Source organism: Mus musculus, chromosome 7 (assembly GCF_000001635.26).
Source record: "Mus musculus strain C57BL/6J chromosome 7, GRCm38.p6 C57BL/6J".
NCBI lineage: Eukaryota > Metazoa > Chordata > Mammalia > Rodentia > Muridae > Mus > Mus musculus.
Window position 1 is genome coordinate 81,858,718 of NC_000073.6, and position 27,443 is coordinate 81,886,160.

General features: G+C 46.8%; 2 protein-coding genes across 7 annotated transcripts in view; one reads left to right on the forward strand and one right to left on the reverse strand.

Moving 5' to 3' along the window:
* On the forward strand, positions 1-25,362 carry Tm6sf1 (transmembrane 6 superfamily member 1). Of its 6 annotated transcripts, none has more exons than NM_145375.4 (10): positions 284-823; positions 4,433-4,536; positions 6,530-6,627; positions 9,924-10,027; positions 11,980-12,062; positions 12,652-12,773; positions 15,015-15,119; positions 17,007-17,099; positions 17,258-17,377; positions 24,498-25,362. In NM_145375.4, the coding sequence occupies exons 1-10, from the start codon at positions 732-734 to the stop codon at positions 24,687-24,689; spliced, it is 1,113 nt and encodes a 370-aa protein (NP_663350.2). In that variant the 5' UTR covers positions 284-731; the 3' UTR covers positions 24,690-25,362. The 6 variants fall into 6 exon arrangements, 5 of the variants coding, with proteins under 5 accessions (XP_030097831.1, NP_663350.2, NP_001278211.1 ...); NM_001291282.1 differs by lacking the exon at positions 284-823 and adding an exon at positions 3,970-4,001; XM_006540551.3 differs by lacking the exons at positions 284-823; positions 4,433-4,536 and adding an exon at positions 8,646-8,819 and having other exon boundaries at positions 6,549-6,627; positions 24,498-25,357.
* The window catches only part of Hdgfl3 (HDGF like 3), a 53,204-nt gene continuing 48,299 nt past the window's right edge, over positions 22,539-27,443 (reverse strand). Inside the window, exon 6 of the mRNA NM_013886.4 lies at positions 22,539-27,366. Coding sequence (NP_038914.2) covers positions 27,361-27,366 — 6 coding nt within the window. The 3' untranslated portion in view covers positions 22,539-27,360. The remainder of the gene's footprint in view (positions 27,367-27,443) is intronic.

Below are 27,443 nucleotides of genomic sequence, written 5' to 3' on the forward strand. Positions count from 1 at the left end.
AGTGCAGGGCAAGCACTCCACGCTTGTTAACTCGGTCGATTTCCACAATCATACGAGGGAGCAGGTTATTCCCATTTCACAGAGAAATGATACAGAATGTTTCAGTAACTTGATCAAGGTCAAGGGGCGGTGAGTGAGCAACCAAGGTGGAAAACAAATATTTCCACTTGGCACTGGAACATTGGTTGCGGACGTTGATGGCAGCTGTGTGTAGGGAAGGGGTGCGCGCGGGGGGTGGGGTGGGAGGGCGGCACAGTGTTGTTCCAGGAGCATCTGTCCCCACAGGTCTCTGAGCCGATCTCGCGGGCCTGCGGGCTCTGACACCCTCAGATCTGGCTCCACCCTCTGCTGGCCCTTGGCTCAGCCCAGCTCCGTTCCAGCTCGAGGATGCCCAGCTCCCATCTGTGACCCGCGTCCTTCGCCGGGCCCTTCCTTTTCCCATTAAAGCAAGCGTCCTGGGGCGCTTGTCTCCTCGCGGTGGCTGCTGAGCCCTTGCGTTCGTTAGCAGGAGCCTGGTGGGGACGCCTCTGGGGATCGTACAGCGGCCCTAGAGCACCCGGGTGGTGCCTCTCTCTGTGCGCGCCGGGCAGCTACGGGCGACGGGGACGCGCAGAGGAGACGCGGCCGGGGGCCGCCTGGAAGGGCAGCGGCGAGGGGCGCGGCGCCGCCGGAAGCTGAGCCAGGGGACCCCCGGCGCGATGCGGTGAAAGAAGAGCGACCCGGAGGTGGCAATGAGTGCCTCTGCGGCCACGGGGGTTTTTGTGCTGTCCCTCTCAGCCATCCCGGTCACCTACATCTTCAACCACCTGGCGGCCCAGCACGAGTGAGTGAGCGCGCGCGGGGTAGACAAGAGCCCGCAACTTTTCCGCGGGTTTGGGACCGCGGCTTTGGGACTGGGTAGCTTCCAGAAACGCCACGCCCGCAGCATGAGGGAGGCACCAGGGTCACCCGGCCCTAGGTCCTCAAACTGGGCTAGGGCAGTTCAAGGTCTGAGAGCTGGGCGCCTGCTCTTTGCCAGTACTGGGTGGGTAGCTGATATTACCAAGGTCAATACCGAAATGCCCCTGCCTCCGAGGCTCTCAGACACTAGAGGGGTGCAGAGCAACACGGAAGGCACGAACCGCCTTATTTGAAAGGAACGCTTTCCTTGTATGGACTTTCACATACTTACCATTTTATAATTTTAGAAACTGTTGTGAGCGGCTAACAGAAATAACCATGGTTTTCTGAGCCTTTGCTACTAACAGGGTGACCTGGCTTTAGTGTTCTGGTCTGTCTTTGCACCTCAAGGATCTTGTGGGAACTTTGTGCAAGGGCGCTGTGAAAGGGATAGAGGTTCGATGCTGGCCAGGAGCAAAGGTTCAGTGATCAGTTTAATGCTAAGGAACCGACGAATTCTGTAAGGGCTCTGGGTCCCAGTCTTGGCTTTCACTTCTCTAAAGGGATCACTGACTGACGAGCCCCCATGGGCAGCCGAAGGCCTGGGTGGTCAGTGGAAAGGCGCCAGCGGTGGCCCTGCTGAAGTTGATTGTGGGCTGCTGGAGGAGGAAGTAACTGGCTGTGCTTTTCATAGCAGTTGGTGCTAAGGAAATTGCATCAATCTATACCCTGCAGCCCGTGCCAGACCTCCAGACTGCTAGCGGAGTATGCACACAGTCAATGGTTTTCTCTCACTGCTGAGGTCACCTCATCCAGACGGCATGAGTGAGCACTGCGACGCTCCCTTAGACACAGGCTGCCCCTGTGCTTGGCCTTTGGTGCATCTCCTGAAGCAGCAGCTCCGAGCAGTCAGATGTTTTGTGCCTGTCAACAGAGCACAGGGACCTAGGCTCCTAAAGTAATACCATTCATTGAACACCTCTGTGCTTGGAGCCCTCGCTGAACAGGCCATGTCCTTGCTGAGGAGTCATGCATTAAAACAGACACCATCAGATATATAGAGTAGCATGCTATGAAGACAACAGAGCAGGGCATAGGGAAGGGGGTGAGCGTGGTAGGGGAAGGAAGTGGATGTGATGGACAGGCATTTGCAGGAAGAGCAATTTAGGAAGGGCTGCTGCTGGTGGTGAGGATTTGATGACATATTACTGTGTGTTACTGATCAGTGCTGAGCCCTGGTGTGGACTCGTTCCAGCCACACACACATACACACACACACACACACACACACACACACACACACACACCCTCCTGCACGGTTGGACCTGCAGGCTAAATGCCAGCAGCCCATAACGCCTCCCTTATAGCACTTCACTTTCTTCTTCCTACTGTCTCCTTTCTTGGTAAGTCTCAGAGCTACTCTAGTGTCCATGTCCTCCTCTGAGTTCGCTGGTGCTGGCTTACTCTGACACAGCCAATGGCAAAGGCTCCCTCCTGCTTGAGCCCCTTCACATCTCTGAGCCTCCAGCTCCCCCACTCCCACCCCCAATGTTGACTGTCTTTAGCACCTGCTCCACCTTCTCGCCTCCTTCTTCCTTCCTCCCCATTGCTGACTGCCGAAGACACGCTTAGCTTGACAGCCCTGAGTAAATGAAACGGTCACTTCTTCATTTGTGCATCCTCCCACTGAATCAGGGCCTTCTGCTTTGAGCCCCCTCAGCCTCATGACTCACTTTTCCCACAGAGTTCCTTCCTGTGGTCAGAGCTCACCTTCCCAGGCTGTAGCCTGTCTTGGTACTGCTCTGTCCAGCCCAGTGCCTTGTGTGTAGCAGGCATTCAGTTACACTTTCTTAACCTGGGCTTCTGTTTCCCCAGGGTCTTTTATGAAACTCAGAAATAGCCTGATCAGATAGGTTGAAGGGTCAGGAAAGGGCTTGAGGGGGGGTCTCACAATGCACCCACCTACACCTATGTTCAGTAATGGTGAGATCTGGGGACAGAGCCTTGCAGGTGTTCTGGGGTATATGTGAGCTAGGTAAGGAAGGGGGAGGGCTAGCCTGGTGTTTGTTGGGAGAGCAGCCTAGGGCTGTTTGGCAGTCCGGAGGATTCACCAAAGAGCCCCAGTAACTTTTCCCACCATTCAAGGCTAACAACCATGGCTTATTCAAAGCTCCGCTTGCCCATCACCTGCAATCCCACTTAGACCTCTTTCTGTCTGTCTCAGGCATGTGTTGTTTTCCCTAGAGGGTCTCCAAGAACAGACCTAGGAGGAAGAAATGACCTACTGCCCCAGTTTCTCTTCATTTGTCTTCCTCTCTCAGAGGTAGGGAGCATGAGAGGACAGCCTGAACTAATTCATGCTGCCTGCCATATCCCATCAGTGCCCAGCCCCGAAAGCAGGCTGGCTGTGAGCTCAGTCTTTGGTGTCCAGGGAGAGCCCTGTCTCCTGACCAGTCCCCGCCTCTGGGCTCATCCTTCACACCTTGTCACATGGCTCACCCAACTGCTCCTCTCCTCCCTGGATATCTTAGAGCAGCATCACGCTTGTGACCCATGACAGGTTCTCCTTCCTCTGCTTTGGACCCTTGTGAGACGTCTGGAGAAGGCACTGCTGTGAGGCATTAGAAACCTCTATTTTTAGCTCTCCCACAGACCCAGCCTCCTTCTCATGATATTAGAGAACTCATCCTACATCCCAAGGCTCTTTCACCTACCACCCCTCCACCCACTCTCCATGTAAGTGGGTACATTTACCTGCCCATCATTTCCCCTTCCGTTCTGTTCATCCCCCTTTCTTCCTCGTTCCCAGAGGCACGTGATGAAGGTTATCTGGAGATCTCAGGGTGCAGGCCATGGTGTGGAGACCTACCGGCTGAGGATCAGTGCTTGTAGCGTCTCTGAGTGGCAGTGGAGGGAGAGTGGGTGGTATACACCAGGGTGACAGAGAGAACCAGGCAGATATTTCGCCAGAATAGGAAGTCCTGCCAGTATTGGCAATCTGGATGTCTCTGTAGGGCTGGGGTGTCCTTACGGTAGGTGGAGCTCAGAATCTACAAGATAAGTCTCTCCATGTAGACAGAGGCCTCTCTTGTTCGTCTGGAGTCTCTCTGAGGCCAGTAAAGGTACCTGGCGCATGGGGAAGCAGAGCTCTCTCCCTGGAGGGCAAGTGCAATCATAAGGAACTCAGTGTGAGGGGTTACGGCTGGCCCAGGGGCGGTGGCAGACTCGGTGCTTAGGCTCGTTAGCTTCCAGGGAGATGGGTTAGAGAAACAGGAGGGCAGAGGCAGCTAGGCCGCTGCCATATTAGAGGTAAGGGAGGATGAGGAAGAAGCAGGTGCACAGGATGGGTGGGAAGGAGAAACCAATGAGTTGGGTTTCTGGTCCTGAGCGCCATGGGGTTGTGACCCAGATCCGCGTGCAGTAGATAAACCGAACTAACTTTCCAATGCAATTGAGGCTGGATTCCAGGAGCCTTCTGCAGCCATAGCCAGGAAATTCCAGGCGCCATTGTTTATTGTGATTGCTGACCGCCTCCCTGCTCTGGTCCTCACAGTTCCTGGACCATTGTTGGGGTTGCTGCCCTCATCCTGCTCCTGGTGGCCCTTTTGGCCCGGGTCCTTGTCAGAAGAAAACCACCGAGGGACCCTCTGTTCTACGGTAGGTAGGCTTCCTCGGAGGGGAAGGGTTTGTATCCTCTCTGTGGCAGGAAGCCGGGCACTGGGTCTGACTACCTTCTGAGCTGTGACTGCTCTGAGCCCACAGAAAGCGGAAGTGGAGGGCTGTTCCGGAGAAGGCTCTTCCCTCTCAGCTCCCCTGCTAGGCGGTGGTGTCTTCTTTCTAAATAGAGTTCTGCTGGAGAGTGACTGGCAGGGCCAGGCGGGCCTCCTCCCTGCACTCTGTTGAGCCCCCAGCGAGCTCTTACCTCAGCCTCCTGGCTGGGCTTTCTGCCTTCAACTGGCAGCTGGCATGTGGCATTGAATTTAGTGTACGGTGTCTCAGTCCACACCAGCGGTTCCCACCCTTCCAAATGCTGAGACCCTTAAATACTCGTGTGGTGACCTCCAACCATAAAATTACTTGTTGCTACTTCCTAGCTGTTATTTTGCTATTATGAATCATAATGCACATATCTGTGTTTTCCATTGGTCCTAAGTGAGCCACAAAGGGTTGCAACTCACAGGTTCTCCCTGTTTGAACACACACAAAACTGACCCTTAGAGAAACCATATACCTCTCACGTCTAGCTGCACCTCTCTGAAGTCAGCACTGGGTCCTTATCCCTGTCCCACCCCTAAACCCTACAGGCCCAGACCAGTCCCCTCTGCTGTCTATCCTTCTTCTCTCCCTCCCCCAGAGAGCCCACACTTAACCTACTGATGCAGTCCCCCGTCCTTGAGGCAGGGCAACCACTCTTGTGTCCTCAGTTCTGTTAGAGCCTAGGTCAAGGCTTTGACCTTGAGGTCAAGCCTTGAACAAGGTTCCTCATCTACTAGGAGGCAGAGGCTCTGTCGCTGTCACCTCTAAGACAGTATCTACCCCTCCATGGCTCAGCAGCTGCTAATGGGTTTTCCAGGAGACACGATGGCTACTCACCTGGGAGTCAGCAGGAAGTAGCCATGGGCTTGCCTCAGTGGAGTCTGGTGAAACATTCTCAGGGACGCCTCACTTCTGATGGCTTCCCACCATTGTATCTATCCCACGCTTTTTGCTTTTCCATAGCTTTCCAGTTCACCAACTGGGTTTTCTACAGCCCCTTCCACGGGCTCAGACATCAGTTCATTATAACCTGGAAATGCAGTTTTCTTTCTAGACTCAGAGGCCCTGAGTGGGCTCCCCAGCTGTTAAAAAGTTCTGGTCCACAGCTGGTGGGCGCTCATAGTGTGTAAAGCTTAGTTAGGGATCTTGTAAAACTGGCTGGATTCCTCAGACAATGCAGCTCGTCTCCTGCATCTCCAGCCATACCATCTCATGTGCATTTTAATCCCAGCACTCGGGAGGCAGAGGCAGGCGGATTTCTGAGTTTGAGGCCAGCCTGGTCTACCAAAAGTGAGTTCCAGGACAACCAGGGCTATACAGAGAAACCCTGTCTCGAAAAAAAACCAAAACCGAAACTGAAACTGAAACCGAAAACAAAAAAGAAAAACCAAAACCAAAACAAAAAAAATCAAAAACACAACAAAAAAAACCTCACTGCCTTTCTTCTGAAAGTGGTTGGCAGTCACATATCAGCCACCTGTCATGAGGACCTGGGGGTGGGGGGCATACTCTTAATTGTCCTGCATCCCACACTGGAATGACCCATCTTTTCTAGACCACCCGAGGGCCTCTTTGACTGCCTGGTCACAGGCACAGGTCCTGCTGCCCAAGTGGGATGTGGGTTTCATTCGAAGCTAAGGAGCATAGTGGGGTCGCCTGGCAGAGTATTCTGGGACACCGCGATTGTCTCCCTGACATGAGTTCCCTCAGGGAGAGCCTTGGATAGGTATGCAGAGGTCCGGGACAACGGGTAAATGCTCAGCTGATGTGAAGCAGACGCAGCCTGCTTCTCTGTGTAGATGACGCCCACAGAATCTTCTGGGACACCTAGTGGATGTCCCGTCCTGGTTGTCTCCTATGGCACGCATTTTCACCTCTCCTTTCTTTGTTCTAGTGTATGCAGTGTTTGGATTTACCAGTGTGGTGAACCTTATCATAGGCTTGGAGCAAGATGGCATCATTGATGGATTCATGACGCACTACTTGAGAGAGGTACGCTGGTTGCTCAAGGGTCGCTCAATGAGTGGGTGGCTCAAATGCAGGCTGCTGTTGGAGTGTGTTTCCTCAGTCACCAAGCAGGCAGATGGAAAGCCAGCCACAGAAAACAGAGGCCCGGGAGACCACTCTCTCTTCACAGCGCCTTCACTCCAGAACCAAGGTGTGAGCTAGCATTTCCCTTTAAGTGAAGAACTCTACATGGATTTAGTATTTGGGTTTCTGTTACTGGGTTGTAATCTCAGGGAGTCCCTAACCAGCCTACCTGTAATCAGGATACCTGTAATCTCAGCATTTGGGAAGCTAAGGCAGGAGGATTGCTGCAAGTCTGAGGGCAGTCTGACAACATGGGGAGTTCTAGGCCAGCGTGGACTACAGTGTGAGACCCTGTATCAAAAGTAATGATAATAATAATAATATCAAGGTACTTACTTAAGCTTTTGGAAGTCCCTACCAACCAAATCATAGCACTCGAGGAAACTAGTCTTGTTTTCTAATTTAGAGTGGGTCAAATCCAGTCCCAGAGTGGCCAAGTGACTTGCTTAAGGTCGCGTGGAGAGTAAGGCATAGAGATGAAAACAGTGCTGTCTATTATCTTTCTGTGCTTCAAATGATGGGGAGTTTATATGTCTCCCCAGGAGTGTGTGTGAGGAGAGTTTGAATCAGGGAAGAAGGCAAGTTTGTAGGCATGGAGCCATGCCATGAGGTGGGACATCCCTAAGGTGGCTTCTTCAAGGCCAGCGAGGGCATAGAGCTAGCCAGAGGCAGCGCAGGGCAAACAGAGGACTGAGTTTCAGGGATTGGGATTTGGGGGTCGAGTTGGGGTGGGGAGTGATGGAGAGGACCGCTGGGGAGGACGTCCTGGTTCCTGCTTTGAGGTTTATTAGAATGCTGGAATTACTATGCTGGAGGCTTGAGGAGCCACGTTCTGTGGAGAGTCATTGAATCTAACCTTGTCTCCTGCCTTTAAAGTTCACTGTCTGGGGCTGGAGAGATGGCTCAGTGGTTAGAGCACTGACTGCTCTTCCAGAGGTCCTGAGTTCAAATCCCAGCAACCACATGGTGGCTCACAACCATCTGTAATGGGATCTGATGCCCTCTTCTGGTGTGTCTGAAGATAGCGACAGTGTGCTCACATATATAAAAATGAAGACATCTTTAAAAAAAAAAATAGAGTTCACTGTCCAATGTGAAGGGAGGACGACCTTGCCCTGGGTGTGATGGCAGAGGCATACTCTCTATGACAAAGGCACACTCTCCATACAGATGGATGGGCTCTGGGGCTGGCCAGGAGGGCCTCTTTGAGTTGCTGTTGTTTCCACAGAATTTCTGAATGGCCATGGGAGAGGAGCACACACACTTCTGCATGGTGAAAGGAAGGGAAAGGCCTTCCTTCTATGGCAAAGGGAAAGCTTAGGCAAAGGTCTGGAGAGCAGGCCCAGTGTCTAGGGCCCCCCTAGGGGGCCTAGGAATGTTTGCAGAGTGATGCAGAGCTCATCTGGGAATGTTTGGAGTCTTGAGTGCTTGAAGGACATCTACCAATGCCCCAGATGGCGGGTCTGGGCAGGTCTGGACCTTTGAATGATGGTTCTGTTACAGAGGCTCAAGAGCTACCCAAATATAGTTGAAACTTAGAAGTCCAAGAAGAGAATTGCTCCCACAGGCAGTGATGAAGAGATGCTCAAACTCTGGAGACTGGTCAGAAGGGGAGGAGCTTTGGAAATGGGCCATGGTCGGCAGACAGAGGCAGAAGGGAAGCCCAGAGAGGGGCCAATGGGCCCAGAGGAGGGGTCTTCAGGAGGGAGGCTGCTGGTCAGGGGCAAGATATCTACCTGGTGAGGTTGACAAGAAACGGGGCAAATAGCTACAAGAAAGGAAACTGGGGTGCAACAGTGGTAAGACCCGAGGACCGAGTAGAAGAGATGGGGCTTGTGGGCCCGCAGTGGGAGTGTGGGAAGCGGGGAGAGGTGATGTCCATTTGGAATGTAGCCGTGGTTCTCTGCGTGACTCTGAAGGCCTACTGTGATGAAGAGGGAAGATCGCCTGAGCTGACAGCATAGACACAACATTGGTGAGATTTGTCCAAAGTCTGCACAGCAGAGCTTGGAGCTGCCTGAGCCCTGTGTGGAGAGGCCAGGAAGGGCTTGGCTGAAGGGAGAGGCAGTTGGAGCTTGGCTGAAGGAGTTCAGGTGAGTTTGAAGGGCCCACGGGGGTCAGTCAAGCTCTCAGAGGAGGCCAGTGCTGGCTCACAGAGTTGAGTGTGTAGGTAGGAATGACTGGAGCCATGAAATAAGTTGGAATTATGCAGTGAATGCCAAGGTGAGAGAAAAGGGCAGCCAGGCTTTGGGCTAGAGTTTGGGTGTGGCTTCCTCCCCCATTGTGATTGAATTTGATTTGACTTTGGGCAAAAGGCTGCTTTCCTTACCCCAGGGGAACCACGGCATTTCAGAGAATGCCTGCTTGGATGTTTGGCATAGTTTGGCTGCTCAGACCTTTCCTAGTTAGAGAAAGGACTGCAGGTATTTTAGGGATACATTAGAAACAACCTGGGAGGGCACTAACCTGGGAGAAGGAAGAGAGAAAACACCATCGGAGAACCCAAGTCCCCTGAGGGGACCCGGAAACAAGACTACCTGGGGGGAGGGAAGTATACATAGTTCATCATATAATCTTGTATTCATGAAACAAATAATATCTCAGAAATGTGGTTCTGTGTTAGCTATGTGACCTTAGGCAAGTCTTAAAGCTTTTGAAACACATTTCCTCCTCTCAGGACAGTCAGTCCTGACCAACCCACAAGCCTGTTTCGGGAATAATGGGTAGATAGGAAGCTGAGCTCAGGGCTGCCTGGGTGTACCCACGGAATTGGGCCCAGGCAGCTCCTCACTACTGCCCAGCCCACAAGCGCAGCATGAGTGGTTACGGCCAGCAGGTGGCACCAGTGAACAGGGCCTTCCTGGGCTGCCCCTCTGTGCGAAGGCCAAGCACCTGCAGGCTCAGGTTTGGCCTTGCTCCAGCTGGCTGGGATTGCCCACACAGCCATCTGATGCCTTTGTGTTGTTGTACAAACCTTTGCTGAGCCATCAGATGCCAATCTGTCAGAGATTCTCCTGTCTGGCGCCATGGCAGACCCTGGTTTTGGCAGCCCTAGGGTAAAGACATATTTTCACAGTCCTACCAACTGCACGGAGGCTGTTTCATCTCAGCAAATGAACAGCATTTAGCTCTGTTGTTTTATTTGCAATGTAAAGATCCGAGTCTTCCTTAACATGTCTTTTTAATGCTTTCCTTAGGGTGAACCGTATCTGAACACGGCCTATGGGCACATGATCTGCTACTGGGATGGCTCTGTTCATTACCTGATGTACCTAGTGATGGTGGCCGCCATAGCCTGGGAGTAAGTTAGCTCTCCTGGCTGTGCTATCCTTTGCAACTCATAAGGGGTATGTAAGGACAGTGCATGCACAGAGGCGAGTACGCGAGGGCACGCCAGGGCGAGAATGGATGAGCTGAACAAAGCTGTATTTCCCTGAATCACTGGTTTGTTTTGTTCTATTGCTTTTTTTTTTTCTTTTTTTTTTTTTGTGGCAGCTCAGACAGAATCTCTCTTGGTGTGGTGGCTCACACTTTTATCCCAGCACTCAGGAGGCAGAGGCAGGCAGATCTGTGAGTTCAAGGCCAGCCTGGTCTACAGAGTGAGTTCCAGGCTAGGGCTACAAAGTGAGACCCTGTCTCAACAAATAAATGAACACACAACAACAACAAAACGTGTATGTGTGTGTTTGCTATGATAGGCAGGTGGAGGTTAATTTACACAAGGCTGGGGTCTCTCCTTGCACCCTGGAGACCTAACTTAGGTTGCCAGCTTGGCAGCAGAGGCCTTTACCCACTGAGCCACCTTGTTGGCTCACCATCTTATAGTTAGAGGTAGGGTATCTCGCTGAGGTAGGAGCTCGCCATTTTGGCTAGGTTGGCTGGCCAGCAAGCCCCTGGGGTCTTCCTTGTCTCTGCCTTCCCCCTGGTGCACAACACCAGTCTCGGCTTTTCATTTGGGCGCTAGGGATCTGAACTCAGGTTCACAAGGAGCCAAAGTCAAGCACCTTGTACTTCCATGGTTCTTCTGGTCTCAGGTCAGAGTTTCGCCTCAAGTTCAGGTGTGGCCCCAGGGCTTGGGAAATTGCGCACACACACACACATTTGGGTTACCCCTCAAATCTGTGTGGCTGGCCCCTCTGGGAGCATGACTGTGTTATTAAAGAAATGAGGTAAGATTTTGTGACAGTTGCTGTTTTGGGGGTACCAGTACCCTTTGCTGTGACAAACTAGCTGTATCTCACAGCACATGGGCTCTTTGGGGGAACTCCCGCAGCAGAATTCCTTGCATCACACCAACTGCAAAAGTAACCAGCGGCTTTGGTTGGATTCTCACTCTCTGTCCACTATGGCTTCCATGGCTTCTTTTGAGCCCAGGAGGCAGGCTTTGCCTATGGACTCTTTCCAAACAGCCTGAGCTTCCCCATCCTCAGTGTGGCCTGAGGTTAGAGAAGGTCTTTCAGTTCTGTCCCTGGAAGCTGCAGTGTGCCCCATGAGCTGACCCCCACTTCCTGTGTCATGCTTCAGCTTGGTCTTGTCTGTCTTCCTGTGGCATTCTGAGACTAATCATTGGCCTGGCTCCATTAGGGGCTGCAGCAGAGCAGAAAATGTACAGTGCTCACCACTCTGTCCCCTCCTTTTGGATTCCTCTCAGCCTCTGGTGTGGTGTTGTTTCTGGGTTATCAGTTGAAGGGACATCTGGCCATCACTGAGATTAGAGCAGCCCCTTTAGAACACAGGGACATGCCACTATCCTCACCTCTGGGGCTTTATCCCAAACTCAGTTGCCACAAAAAGTCCACTTTATACCCCAGCGGGCACCTGGAGCCCCAGTGCTGGGTGCAGTGAGGAGAAAAGAGGACCGGGGATTGCTGTCCGGCCACTTAGCTGAATTGGCCAGAGCTCCAGGCTCAGTGAGAAACCCTGTCTCAAAAAATAAGGTGGCGAGTGATTGAGAACGGAGCCTGACAGAGCCTTCTGGTCTCTACACACACATGGAGAGGCCTACACGTACATGTGCCCACACACACACTACATGCTTTTGTGAATGAGTGCATAAAGCTACAAAGGATACAAAGGCGGCTCTGTTCTGTGTCACTTCTCGAAGTGATGCTTGATCGTCAGGGTTTCTTGGGCTTATCATTTGATTTGGTGAGTTTCTAGTCTTGTGCCTCTATAACTAGAATGAAAGATAAATTTAGGATCGTCCTTGGAGTCCCAAGACAAGTGCACTGTATCAAAAATGTCTTGTTGTAGGGAAAGCTACAGAACCATTGGCCTATACTGGGTCGGATCCATTATAATGAGCATCGTGGTTTTTGTGCCTGGAAACATCGTAGGTAAGAACCCTGTTCTAACGGTCACTTTGTTGTCAGCGTCTGTCTGCTTTGCGATAACGGGTTTTTAGAGGAGTTGTTTTTTAAAACATTGTAATAGAATAATTCCAATATTTTGAAAACAATTTGGCAAAGTTGTTCCTATCTCACTCGGTGCTCTTGCCTGTTAGGAAGCGCTTCCTGGCTGCTTTCAGACGCGTGCACTGAGCAGTTAGCTGAACAACTGGCACTGGTGCACGGACGGTGCATACAGCGCCGAGTATCGTGCTTACCCCTCACACACTCCGAGAGCTCATGCTAAATGCACTGGGACATTAAGAGTCTTCCAGGCTGAAGTAAGAGATGTCATAGGATGTGCAAGACCTTAGGACATATGTGTTATATATACTTTTTAATGTATCTAGGACGTCACTGTTACAAACATCTCATGGCTCTAAGTTGACTTGTCTTACCTAATACAAATATTGCCTGGTTCATAGCGAAATTGTATAATTTGGGATGGAAGGTAGCTTAAATGTGACTGTATTTATGTATGCAGTATGTAACGCAGTGAACACACATTTGACTGTCTTTTCCTCTTTCTTTTGAATAGGAAAGTATGGGACACGGATTTGCCCTGCATTTTTCTTAAGCATACCATATACATGTCTTCCGGTCTGGGCTGGCTTCAGAATCTATAATCAACCATCAGAAAACTATAATTATCCCTCAAAGGTGATTTTATTACATTTAGATTTATCCACTGTGAAGATTTCAGTGCTGGCGTGTGAACTCAGGCTAGCTCTCCAGCAGCTGCTATGTCTTACTTATTCTCAGCCTCGCAGGGCTCACTCACATCTCCTGGGAGGAGAGGCACATCTGGGACTGTACTGATGGCCTGGCATTTGCTGCCATCTTCTGTAACATGGCCGACAGTCTGCTTCTGCAGACTGGACGGCCCGAGCCCATCCAAGCCACACACTTCTGGGGACTTCCTTTGCAGGGAATCGCCTCCGTTCCTGTTACCCTTCTGTGTTAGTGTGACAGGTGAAGTTCAGAGAATGTGCTTTGCTTGTGGCTGAGCACCTGATACATTTTTCAGTAATATCATTTACTGCTGAGGGTTCCACATGGCCGTAGGATCTGTTCCCCGGGGATGCTGGCCCCTGGACAGGGGTTGCAGGAGCACACCCGAGGCCCCTCCCTTCCATTCACTGCTGAGACGGTGTGGGCGAGGTAAGGCCAGCCCTGCAGGGTTGGTTAAACCCAGTGATTTCTTTCTAACTTTCTCTTCCGTTTATACACAAGATCCTTGGGTAAGGTCCTTTAGATCTGCACTACTAGCTAGAGTACAATTACTGACCTTACAAAGCCATTTTAGCTTTAAATGTATTATTTTTGAGGCAGGGTCTCACTATGTAGCTGGCCTTAAACTCTGTGTAAACCAGAGATCTACCTGTCTCTGTCTCTTGAGTTCTGGGATTAAAAGTGTGCACCACCACACCTGGCCCAAGTTATTTTTGCAAATAGAAATCATTAAAATGCCAGCACTCGGGAGGCAGAGGCAGGCAGATCTCTGAGCTCAAGGCCAGCCTAGTCTACAAAGTGAGTTCCAGGACAGCCAGGGCTACACAGAGAAACCCTGTCTCCAAAAACCAAAAGAAAAAAAATGCTGTTTTAGGAGAGTGTTGGGAATAAAGTCATGGCCACCTGTGTGCTGAACCATGCAGATTTCCAGCTTGCTCCATGTACATTCTAACTTACACAGTTAGTTTGTAAATATTTAGATACCGCTATTCTAACTTACACAGTTGGTTTGTAAATATTTAGATACCGCTGAGTAAACTCAGGCCAAGGGCAGCTACACTCATCTGTCTGTTTGAGGAGCGAGTGGGTGTTAAAGGAAAAGGTAAACAGAAACCCTGTGGCCCCGGCTCCTTGGCCCCGAGAGGTCTCCCCCGAGAGGTCAGGGTATGAACACTCTGCGTAACAGAGACACAGAACCAGTTGTTAATTCAATGCTAAAGCACAGCTCATAAGAACTAAACTCAGAGCAAACAAAGCCAACCTCTCAGAAGCACTCTACGAAGAGTGTAACCAGGCTTCCAGCCCAGCCCCACCGGGGCCTTTCCCGAGACAGGCGTGATGCAGACAACAGAGATGCCTTTGCCAGCCTGTTCTCCATCACAGGAAGCATTCCGGTGAAAACTGCCCAGCGTCTTGCAGTGGGAGGACAAGTGGCTTCCTTATGGTGTTCTCAGTTTTTAATCATGGGGGTGGGGGGCGGGGGGAGATGTGCTCACAGGCAGTTATTCAGTGAATGCAAAACTGTTTGTATTCTAAGTCCTGTTTTTCAAAAAGGTTACATGTGAGTATATGTATATACATATAAATGTATAGGAACGTATGAGTCAGGCATGGTGGCACAAATGACATCTAATCTTAGCAATTGGGAGGTGGAGACAGGATGGATGATCATGAATTTGAGGCTGACCTGAGCTACCCAGGGAGTCTATCTCAGCTACATAATTGAGATCCTGTCTAAATAAAACAAAAACAAAACAAAAAAACAAAACCAACCAACCAACCAAAGCTGACCATCAACCCAGCAGCTGACCAGCCAACCAGAGAGCACCACAGATGAGGGCGACCGTGTGCAGTGTGGCAGCTTATGGTTTACTGTCTAAAACTTCATTTTTCAAATGAACATAGCTAACCTTTAAAATCATAAAATCATGTAGTTTCAAGAAAAAAAAATACAGACTAAAGCTGGAAGGGCACACATCACCTGGCTCAGTGCCTCCATCCCCAGGGAAGGGATGCACTGGAGGAGGAGACCCTTGCCGTCAGTGCCAGTGGGCTATCATGTGAACTGGGCCTCTTCTAGACTCAGTATTCATATCCTGCCATTCAGTGTTTCAGACTTGTCTCTGGCATTGGGACAAGTTTGTTCTCTGGTGGCAAACTCTATTTCAGGTTCTTCAAGAAGCCCAAGCAAAGGCCCTGCTGAGAAGACCGTTTGACTTAGTGTTGGTTTTGTGTCTTTTCTTGGCAACTGGATTTTGCCTGTTCAGAGGCTTGGTAAGCATGGTGTCAAGTAATAATATACTATTCCAAACAGGAAAAAACCCTCTCTCTTCCTCTCTCTCTGTCTCTCTGTCTCTGCCTCTGTGTGTGTGTGTGTGTGTGTGTGTGTGTGTGTGTGTAAAATCAAACTGACAAACTTCTGCCACAGCCTGGAGCTCTGGACTCCTTCCTGTTTGCTATCAGCACCCCCCCCATCCCCCCCTTGCCCCCACGCAGGAAATGTCTCATCCTGGGCTATCTCATCTGTCTTCCTTTGGGCCCTCAGGTCAAGCTCTGTCTAGAAGTAAAATAGTCACCTGACAAATTAGTATTAGAATTTTATTTTTTTGTTTCCTTTTTTTAAAAATTTTTATTTCTTTCTGATGTAAAGGCAACCATCATGGGTCAGAGTGATCCTCTAAGACCTCAATTCACCTGTGGTCCAGAGTGTCCACGTGCTCTCAAGAGTGGGGTCCCTGATCCTCACCTGTGCAGGGTCCCGTGAGTTTCTCACTGTTAAGGGTATTGCTGACGTAGGCTCAGGTTTGGAGTCTGATAACATGAAGGCCTCACGAGCTTTTTGGTTTTGTTTTCTTTTTCCCTTTTCCCTTTATCATTTTTGTACCTAGTAAGTACTCAATAAACAATTGTTATGGTCTTAATTCATTAGTGATTATTCACTCTGACCCAGCTTTATAACTTATTCTTAGAAGAAATACTTTCTATCTCAGAATTATTTGCTATTCATATTCAGCTTCAACAGTTACCAATTATTCTAAACTCACTGGTGTTGGCACAAGTTGAGAACACGCCATAGAACCTTTTTGCCAAGTTCAAACCTAAGAGACGAGTGGAATCCTTCCATGCCCTTTTCCTCTTGCCCCTGAGAGAGATGTGTGCTTGTACACTGGGTGGGGCTTTTGCAGATGAGAATTTGGGCAGAGGCCCAAATCCACTGCCAGCATGTAATCTACATTGTCATCGAGGTGGAAAATTTCATGTGCAGCCAAGGATATGAGGAGTGGTGCCTGAGGGCGAAGTGTCTCAGGAATGTGCCGAAGACTCTTCTGTGGCCTGGTGTTCAGTGCCAGGGCTCAATCTGCTCTCCGCCCTTTTACAAAGTGGGCAGAGGGGGGCTTCACACGAGGACCCAGCTTTCTTTTCTTTTTAAATAGATTTATTTATTTATTTTTATGGATATGAGTACACTGTAGCTGTATAGATGGTTTTGAGCCTTCATGTGGTTGTTGGGAATTGTATTTAGGACCTCTGCTCGCTCCAGCCCAAAGATTTATTTATTATTAGACATAAGTACACTGTAGCTGTCTTCAGACTCACTAGAAGAGGGCGCCAGAAGAGGGCGTCAGATCTCATTACAGATGGTTGTGAGCCACCATGTAGTTGCTGGGATTTGAACTCAGGACCTTCAGAAAAGCAGTCACTACTCTTACCTGCTGAGCCATCTCGCCAGCCCAGGACCCAGCTTTCAAAGCAATCCTTACTGCCTCCAGGGGCCATATGCTCTTTGAGGCACTGGAGAGAGGAGGATACTATCTTTGAATCTTGCAAAGCATAGTACAGTTTTGTACAGAAGCCTTCCTTTTCTTCCTGTAGAGGCTTGTTGGCCGCCCCAGCCGCCGTGCTTTAGCTCACTACACCTAGGTGCAGAAGCTGTGACTATCCATCTCAAAGCCCTTCTCCACTGTTAACGTAGGCTTAGCCACTTAGAGAGGTCTGAACATTTCTTGCATATTTCTCCTTTTCCTTTTACTGGTGAGCCTATAAAGACACATGATTTATGTTGAGAACCGAAGCAGCTTATGACTAAAGCTGGCACACCGCCTTATCAGCAAACCGAAGAACCAGACAAGACTATTTATAATGATCTCACTTTGTCCTTAGATTGCTTTGGATTGCCCAGCTGAGCTCTGCCGACTCTACACGCAGTTTCAAGAGCCCTACCTAAAGGACCCTGCTGCTTATCCTAAGATTCAGGTCAACTAGTTACAATTTGTCTAAAGTTAATTCTCTTATTTTAAATGGGAATAGGAATTAGCATTTTTATCTTTGAAAATATTTCATGTTTTTGCTTTTTTGTTTTTTTTTTTTTTTGTCAAGCTGTTAATTTGTCTTTTCCTTTTTTTTTTACACAGATGCTGGCATACATGTTCTATTCCGTCCCTTACTTTGTGATTGCCCTTTATGGCTTAGTGGTCCCTGGATGCTCATGGATGCCTGATATAACGCTGGTCCATGCTGGAGGTCTAGCTCAGGTACTAAGACTATTCCCTGAGGGTGGGAAGTTCATTAGTTCTCTAGCTTTTATTGGATTTATGTAGCCCATTTCTGCTTGGTGTCTGAGTAAGAAATTGCCTTCTAGTGTGTTGGAAGGCATTTCTGCTACATACACACACACATACAAACACACACACAATTACTTTAAATCTAATGATACCACCTTGTAGATGTGGTTAAATGGTGAAATTAAGAGTTTTCTGGAGTCATAAGAGTATCAAGCAGTACTGCTGTGTAATAGAACCGTTTCCCAAACTATGGACATAATGATTACTGATGAGTTCAGAACTGTAACTCTTAAGCTGTCTACTAGAGCTAAATGAAGAGTCTAGAGCTCTGCTACACAATGCTCAGCAGAACCAAGAAGGCTGGTTCTGTTTCTGCAAAGCTGAGCCTTCCTGGTCCCTCACCCTGGCACCTCGACAAGTTCCTGCCTGACAGCAGGTGTTTAATGAAAGCAACTCTGACCTGGAAATGAGATTGGGGTCCACCCAGAAGCAAAACACTGTCAATTAAACACTCATGGTACAGTAACCACGATGGCAGAAAGACCCCAGAATTCATAGGGTTGAAAAACAGAGTACTCATGGGGTCAGTGGGCTAAATCCTTCCTAGGGTACTTAATTAGACTATTTATAGAAAAAATAGATAATGCTTGCAGAAGAAACACCACTTAGCTCTCCTTGGTCAGTCTCTGAATACCTTATCCTCAAGGCCTTGGCTTGGGCTTTAATTTCATCATCTTCAAGGCCTTACAACTTATAACTGTAAGCTGGTGACAGTCTCTTCAGCCCTGAGTGCTAACTCCTAAATTTAACTCCCAAATTAATAATCTCATTTGGATGTCTTACTAGCTCATCAGAATTTTTTTTTGATGCGTTTTGAGAAACTTCTGGTGTCTTTGTAATGCAAGCAGGTACACATGAGTTTTTAAGCACAGCTGCAGATCAAGTATCAGTCTATACAAGAAAACATATTTTCCTGTTTGATGCAGAGTCTTGCTTTGTAGCCCAGACTAGCCTTAAACTCACGATCTCTTACCTTGTCCAGGGAGCATGGCAAATGCAGAGACTCAAATAGGACTCTCGGTCTCACCATTTCTCCTGTTGTCCATTGTCTTTGTAAATAGCCTGAGCTTGCATTGGCCAACTCAAGCCAAAACCTGGAATCTTCTAAATTCATTTCATGTATATGGTGTTTTGCCTGCATGTGTATCTATGCACCATTTGTGGACCTGTGGAGGCTAGAACAGGAGCCTTCTCACCTGGACCTGGAGTTCCAGATGGCAGTGAGTCACCATGTGGGTGCTGGGAATTGAATTCCAGTCCTCTTAAGAAAAGCCAGTTCTTTTAAACACTGAGCCATCTCTCCAGAACCTGGAATAATTCTTTCTACTCCCCTTCCCCTCACCCGCTACGTATAAGCCCATCTCTAGGTCAGGTCAAATCTGTTGTTTCCAGTGTGAGCCTGTTGCCACTATGCTAGTCCGAGCGTCTAACCTCCTGTTTTGTTTTACTTGCCTGTGTGAGGGTAGGCTACATGCTCTGTGGTAGTAATGAAGTAAACACGTGTTTTACTGGGGCCAGTGGAGTCAGCTCATGCAAAGATCACAGGAAAGTTTTCATGGGCCAGATTTTGCAGTTTAGCTGCAGGGAAGGCTGGCAAATGTGATCTTAGTTCTCTGAAGCAATGGTGTAACTAATGGACGGAACATCTGTGTTCTTATTTAAATGACTACCCCTTCAAAGATGAGGCACAGCATCACCAAATGACATGTAGGGCTAAATTCTTCTGTCCAGCTCTAAACCTCATATCCACAGCATCATCTCCTCCTGCCCCTGCAAGCAATCAGCTGAGGCAGTGCCCAACAGCACAAAGTAAGCCAGCCCTGTGTGTGGCATCGGGGAGCAGAACCACTGTAGGGCAAGCATAGTGGTGGGAGGCAGTGCTGCCTGCAGCCAGTTTTTGAGGGCTGAATGGGACGTCACTAAGTTGAACTGCTTCAGGAAACAATAGATGGATAGCATTTAGGTATGGAAGCAGGTGGTCAGGGCAGACTTAGCAGTAGCTTTTGTCTCCTTGGCTTGGTTCCCCTTTTCACTTGTACCCTCTAGGGCAAAGGAGGCACACTTACCTCACTCTCTCCAGCCAGTCCAACAGCTAACTGTGCTTTGATTCAGGTGGACATCCTCTACATGACACTGCCACCACCCCAAGATAGGATTCTGAGTGTCCTCAGCTAAGGTGGCAAAGGACAGGTATGCAGCCTGGTCAGTCTCAGGGGATAACTCGAGAACTAGACAGAAGAACCGAAACGCATGTCCAGTTATGTGGAAGAATCACATGGCCAAGACAGGAGGTTTAGGAAGGCCTAACCTAGAGGCAAATAGGTTTAGAGCCTACAGCAAGACTAACCGTTCTGTGGATGAGGCTTAGTCTGCAAGTGGGTCGCTGTGACTCCAAACAGGTGGCCCTGGGAAGGGCAGCCTGGGCTGCGGGCCTGGCAGAGGTAGGGCAGCCTGGGCTGCGGGCCTGGCAGAGGTAGGGTAGCCTGGGCTGCGGGCCTGGCAGAGGTAGCTCAGCCAGACTGAAAGCTTTTCAGCAGATCCTTGGCTTATCTATCATCGTCCAGTTTGACAAGATAGACTGAAGTCTCTCTTGCTGTTGAGTACAGATCCAGGTCACGAGGGTCAGGTCCTGTAATGTCCGTTTTCTCCCAACAGATCAACCCACGTGGCATGGTGCAGAGATTGTATGTTCAACATCCTCCTAGTTTGGGCTTTAATATCTACTTATTGTGTTCAGCTTCTGTAAAAGTTAGAAATGATGCTACAACAAAGCAATGCACATACTGAAGCGCACTTAGGAAATGCCCGCCTGTTATGAGGGTATTCTCGTGGCAGAAAGGATCTCTGTCACCTTGACCAGCATCCCCTAGCTTCTAAAACTGTTGCCTAATTCAGACACTTCAGCCTCCTGTGCTGGAATCAGAAACACAAACCACCATGTTAACTCCTAAGGCACTACAGTGGAGTAAGAAAAATTCCTAATGTTTGCTTATTTAGGTCACTGGAAGACACACTGGGTGATTGGTTATTGGGTCTTTGATTTCAGACTGGGTTAGGAACCTCTCAAATCTGTCCTCTTCAGAAAATATAAGCTTAGTCAACACTTTAAAATAAAAACCCGGCCAAGTTCCACTGGGGGACTTTATCTCTCTTCATACACAGCTTGCTGCTATAGGACTAAAGTTGTAAGACTAAGGAGAGACACTTACTAGTGCTTCCTCTCGCCTGGCGCAGTCAGCTCTTAGCGATGTGCAGAACCAACCAACTTAAGAGATGTATGTTGAGGCCTGTGACTGTAATCAGTACTGAACAAAACTTTCTAGACTTTTCTTATTTCCAAAAAGACAGTACAACTGCGTATACTGCATGTACACTGTTTGGCTCTGTGAGTCATTTAATGTAACACGTGCACAAAGATGTACAGAACACACAAACATGTTTTATATAAGGGACTTGAGGCTCCAAAGATTTTGACATATATGGGATTTCCCAAGGTGCTGGAACCAGTCCTCCTTGGATCCCAAAGGCTGACTGACTGCACACTGTTAGAATCTAAGTTAATATAATGAACAGCAGGAGCTGATCAAGTTCCTCGTCGTTTCTAGGTAATTCAGTAAATCCAGTTAAAGCGACGTCTGTTACTTTCTCTTCTGTCAAGCTGCTGAGGCTTAAATAGGGTTCTAAGTCCAGAGCCAACGACAGTGCCTGACATGTCAAAGCCATGCGACTCCTATTTATAATTACTATTAATACAGATTCCCAGAAAGGACTGAGAGAAAAATGCTTTCTCACTGAGATTAATTTTTCTACAATTTAAGCAAAGTGTATCCCTCATATAATGACCTAAAAAAACCCTAGACAAAAGCTTAGGGGTAGGTTCCTGGTGGGCATTCAGTAAGCCCATGCTGACTGGGGCCAGCTGAGTCTGGTGACATCCCTTCCCATGCACTGTCCACCCCCACCCTACCCCACCCGCTCTGCTGGGATCCACAGGTACATCTGTGGACAGTCTAGCTGAAAAGAGTTGATCTTCCTTGAGTTAAGCTTTGTAACATTTTTTCCTTCAGGAAAACCTTTTAGGAAGCCCGCAGGTTACCAATCTCCCATCTGCTCAGGTGCTTCGTTACCAAGCACCTTTAGTGGTGACATTTTGACGTTGGGTTTTACTTTCTTACATGCTTCTCCTTTGATAGAGGAGTTAAAAGGTCAGACAGGTATCTAACTGAGCTTTGTGAGCCTAGCCCTCCCCTGCTGGGGCAGACCTTTCACCTGGCTTGTGGTGGAGCTATGACCCAATCGAGCCATAACTGCCAACCCCACGCTGTGGGGCATCTGCTTGCAGTGAATGAAGTCCAACAGTGGGCTACAGAGTTTGCCCTCTTAACATCCACCTGGACATGTAAGGCTCACTTCATTTTGGAGCCAGGATTGTGACTGGGGGGGGGGGTCGTCATCCTTTCCTAATTTTCTCTATAAACACAGGAAAGGGAGCTATTACAATTTAGCTTTTGCTTACTTTCATTACTATGTTCTAAACATCCAATTGGACCAAAACAAAAACAAACAACCCAAAAGCCAAAAACAAGTATCTCTTATTTCTACTAGGTAGAGAAGTTAGAATTGAGTCAAAGGCAAATGACTAGATGTGTCAGCCACATCACTGAGTTTTATAGTTATCATAATTGAGATGTGGAATTTAGCAGCACACAGTACCTTCCTCCCTCAACTCCAGCAGGGTTCCCAGCAGAGTTCTAGGCCCTGCAGGGAAGCAGGTGTGGTGGGTACTGCGGTCCAGTAAGCGTGGGAAAGGAACCCTGAGCAGCTGACATCAGAGGAAGCTGCAGGTGTGGGCCCACTCAGCTGCCACAAACACACCCGTGCAGTGCCAGGAGCGGCACACAACTGGTCTCACTTTTCTTTTCTCATGGGCACACACCTTTTGGTAAAGAATGTTATGATCTTCACCCCTTATTAATAATTCTGAGTGTAATGTCCTACTACTACTACTACTGGTATAGGAAAAATGCTTTCAAGATTCTTTTTGTATTCTGACAGTCACAAGAGCATTGTTGTTGAATGTTTATTGAACTCTAACAACGTGATAGGTGCCACACAAAACATTAGACACAGTATCTGCCCAGTGGGCGTACAATCTAATCTAAGGACGCATCATTTTTTTGAATGTTGTCATGACCTTCCTGTTCACGAGAATGAGGTATTAACTGCACTGTTCAGTGCAGAGAAGGGCCCACACAATCACTGACCTTTCATACAGGTTTACCTATATAGGTACACCCAGCTGCTCATGTTACTTATTCTTGGGAATTGTGGGTAGTATTTTTCTGTCATTTTATGATGAGCACAATAATCTCTAAGGATAGAATCACTAAACCCACAAGTCTGACAAAACCAGGGTTCAAAACTGGCCTCTAGTCCAGAAGAAAATTGTTGTATGTTCAAAAAAACAGCTAAAGCAGGGCCCAGAGAACAAGTGTCAGGAGTCAAGGCTTCTGCCAGAGTCCCCAGACTGTTCACAGCAGTGTCTCTTCTGGGCAGCTTCCAAAGTGCCCTTTATTCTCAAGGACTCTGTCTGTGTAGCCTTGAGATGCACTCATTTGCTGGGCCTTTGGCTTTGTGCCCTAGGGAGTGTGTCTGCGGGCAGAACCTTCTCAGTGCCCGAGGAGAATCACAGTGTGGGTAAGCCACTTGTTGGTCCTTGTCAACACACATCAGGAATTTAATTTTTATTTCCAGAGTAGTAAAAGTATCCGGAATATATCAGTAATTTATAAATTGTAGCCCATTAAAATATCTGCCATTTATACAAATTCCTAAACATGCTCTTTTCTTTGCCAAGGTCACATCAAATGCCAAGTAGCACTTTTATCTGTTAGCACTTAGCACTCTCAATTGATCATATGGAAGGACATATAAGGTAACAATACATTAAGAACACACTCTCTAGTGATTCACTGTTACTTCTGTCTCTTTAGATTGCAGGATCCTTTATCGTCTCACTTTGATCATAGTATACTGATAATCTGCCATTTAACTACATTTAAATCTTTAGTCTTTATTTCTGTGTATCTTGAATTTCAGGCAAACATAAAAGTGCAGACTTGGGGTTTGCATTTTATAATAACAAGTTTTCTGAGAAAAATACTCTGTCGGTTTTCAATTCTGCTATGGCCTGTATTACTTTTCTAATAGTTTTTCTCTGTGCTTATGAAAAGTACAAAAAACAAATGAGCCAAGCAAAATTCAACTGGCACATTCTGAATAGTTTATAAACTATCCCATGTAAACAGAGGGAGCCCTTGCTGTTCTGTTCTGAAACTTCAAACATGCTGACCAGTCACAATTCTAAGTAGATTTCAGTCTGATTTGGAAAGGCTGCCTGTGTATATATTTGCCATTTTATAATCATATTGCTATCCACAGCCAAGCTATTAACAAGCTTACCTTACAAACAATCATAGTGCTATTAAGTTACATAAAACCAAACACACGGATGAATAAGCAGTACATGTGATGGTCTCTGAGCTCTGGCATCCAGTGGTTGGTCTGAGACCCTTAGTGCTTCTCTCTAAAGTAGCTCCTCATACTAATTACAGCTTAAATGTTAAAACCCAACTTCATTTGTAATTCAAACCCAATTTGTGAGACCTTGCTGAGTGTCTATATAGTTAGTGTTCCTAAGATTCAAATTAGAAAGAGGGGGAGATTTTGTTGTTGTTGTTGTTGAATTGAGCCAGTATTGTTTGTTATTTGGCACAGGATAGGTTAAAAATACACAACTGGAATAATAAAATCACACTTTAAGAAGGATACATTATTTGAATACTTATATCAAGAACAACCTTAAATTTAGTGAAAGATTATATATTAAGACTGGATTACCTAAAGGTATTTTGCCTTTAAGACAGGTTTTGAGGGCACATGGTCTGAATGAGACACTCAGAATTCATCATTAATCCAAGTGAACAGAGCTCATCCTTACTGTTTTTTTGTTTTGTTTTAATATAAACAGGCTCAGTTTTCTCACATTGGTGCGTCCCTTCATGCTAGAACTGCTTATGTCTACAGAGTCCCCGAAGAAGCGAAAATCTTTTTTCTAGCACTAAACATAGCATATGGAGTTCTTCCTCAGCTCTTGGCCTACCGTTGTACCTACAATCCCGAGTTCTTCCTAAGAACTAAGGCAGATGAGAAGTTGGAATAAACAAACATACCTCACAGTTCTCTCTGACCTGTTAATGGGACTGGCGCTCTCCTTTATCCCCTCCATACAGGAATACTCACAAGAACACACTTGTTCTGCAGCATACATGTGAGTGAAACTAAGGGTAGTATCTGGGTATATTCTCAGTTTTGAAAGAAAATTAAAGTTGAGAAACAGCTTTTTTAAGGAAATATATCACCATTTGTCTATGAATGTGACCATTGATTTTAGCATTGTTTGCACATAGTATGTGTGAAAATTACAACTCTAGTGCCTACAAAAAGCATAAAAATGAAACTATTCAGAAGTAACTAACCATACTATGCATAAGAAATAATTCAAAACAGCAATTGCAGGTTGGAGAAATGGCTTCATATGAAATGTATGAGTTGTTGACAATCTTAATATAAATGCCAGATCATCACAATATTTTTAAATTGATTCAAGTGTTTTCACAAGGAAAGCATATTATTTATTGCCATTTTAAAAATTGCTGTCAAAACTTCTATTGTGAATTTGAATAGCTAAGATGACACAAATCAACTTTATTAGTTGCCTTAATGAACACTTGTTTTATTGGTTGATAATATTTCTCTTGTGTTTCTGTGTATACCTTCAATACTGTGTATACCTTCAATAAAATTATTTTTGGTGTTTATGAAGATAAACTTTATTAATTTTGAAGCATTTTATATATACATTTTCATGACAAATTTTGAACTTTTTATTTAAGAAATCTGTGCCAGGTAGTGGTAGCACACGCCTTTAATCCTTGCACTTGGGATTCAGAGACAGGCTGATCTTTTGAGTTCCAGGCTAGCCTGGTCTACAGAGTGAGTTCCAGGATAATCAGGGCTACACAGAGAAACCCTGCCTCAAACAAACAAACAAACAAAAAAACCTTTGTTATATGTTCCAATTTAAAAATGCTATCTACATTCTCCATATGTTTTGCATGATAATGAAGAGATCTTTTGTCAAATTTCATTATTTTAAACTAAAATATTTAAAATTAAAAAGTACCTTTTAAAGAAAAAACCCTGACTTAACAGCCTGTCTCTTAATGAATTTTCCATACATGGAACTGCGTGAGCACAACAGGGGACCACTGATTGCTAACCGGCAGGAGCAAGCCCAAAGGACAGTGATGTCCTGGAGGGAGGGGTGAGTAGACCAGTGCATCCAGAGCCCCACATCACCTCCATCTTCACAACGACACTGGGCTCTTAGGTCTTCTTCTATTTTCTCTTCACGTTCATTAGTTCTTCAACACAGTAAGAACACCAAAAGCAAACTGGATGCACGGAAGGCTGTGTGTAAATGCAGGGTCCCCTGAGCTGGGCTGTCGCAGACGTGCAGACAGCCCCTGCTGCTGCAGCTCCTGCTGTTGCTCCCTCCTGTCCCCCCACGGCTTTCACTTAACCTAACATCCAGAATACTTAAAAAGAAACATGATAGAAAAAATAAAATTTTCACCTGCACTTAATTCTAATGTCAATTTGCTGTCAATCTTTGCTATAATACAAGAAACACATTAATACTTCACATTACACATATGAAGCCAAATAACACTAACTCGGCTGTTTATAACCTCAAACCTTACTCCCAGTACACATTCCAATAAATTTATTCTGTAAAAACAATACATTTTTTTGTTTTTGATTTTTTTTTTTTACAGTAAACTTCTCAGCTACAAACCTCAAACACACACAAAAGATCTTCCAAGGACAAGCATAGCAGGGTTGATGAGACCCAAACTGACTAATGAGTTCTCACAGTATAAGCTGGCATAAAAATAAATAAGACTCTATCACCACAAGAGCGACAGTAATGCACACGTAACAATGGTTGGCGGATGAACGTTAACTACTCTAATTCTAGTTCTAAAAGAAAAGTCTATTTTAAACTCTGTACTCAAGAGTCAATGCTTTGTTTCCCACAGTGCTCCTGCTGAGCTCAGCTTTCAGTGTAAAGTGACCATCTTGAGGGATTGGCTCAAATTGTATTGGCTTTGGGAAAAAAAATAAGTCCTTGCTTTATTTTGGTATGACACAAAAAGACTCAGTAAGTTCACATATAAACTTAGTTTGTGGACACAGGAACATGAGTTTTGAGAAGTATTAAGTTTCAACTAGCTATTTCTAATACAGAATAGGTATTGTACATATGGTTAAACTTTACACATGGCCTTAAAACTGAAAGATGACTCTAACTTCATCTCCAATACACCAACAGTATGTATCTAGGAGTTGGTTCTTGGGTTCTGCTACAAAGAAAATCCCATCCTGAAGTATTATGTTGAGCAGTCACCTAACAATATGAATTACTGTTTAGCTGAGTATCTGATGATGGTGGGAGAGAGGCAGGAAGCTGATGACTTGGAAAAGGAGCCTAGACACAGAGAAGTCTGCAAAATCTTCATCATTCTTAGTGATTAAGGGCAACTTCATGCAACCAAATAACATAAAATAAAGTCAACCTTAAAAGGGTTAAAATGTCTCTTTTTCCTTCAACAGAACAGAGAGGAATGTGACTAATGCACACACATACTGGGGCTCTGTCAATGACAACAAAGACCGTTGGTTCATATCAAATCCAAATCCAAGAATTAGACAATCAAACAGTTAACCTTCTTGTGGTGTCTCTCAATATGCAGCATTCATTACGGTAGTTAGGTCTGTAAAAAAAAAAGCAAATAAAACAAGCCTTAGATGAGCTAGGACACTACCGAGGGAAGCTCATCACCATCACCCT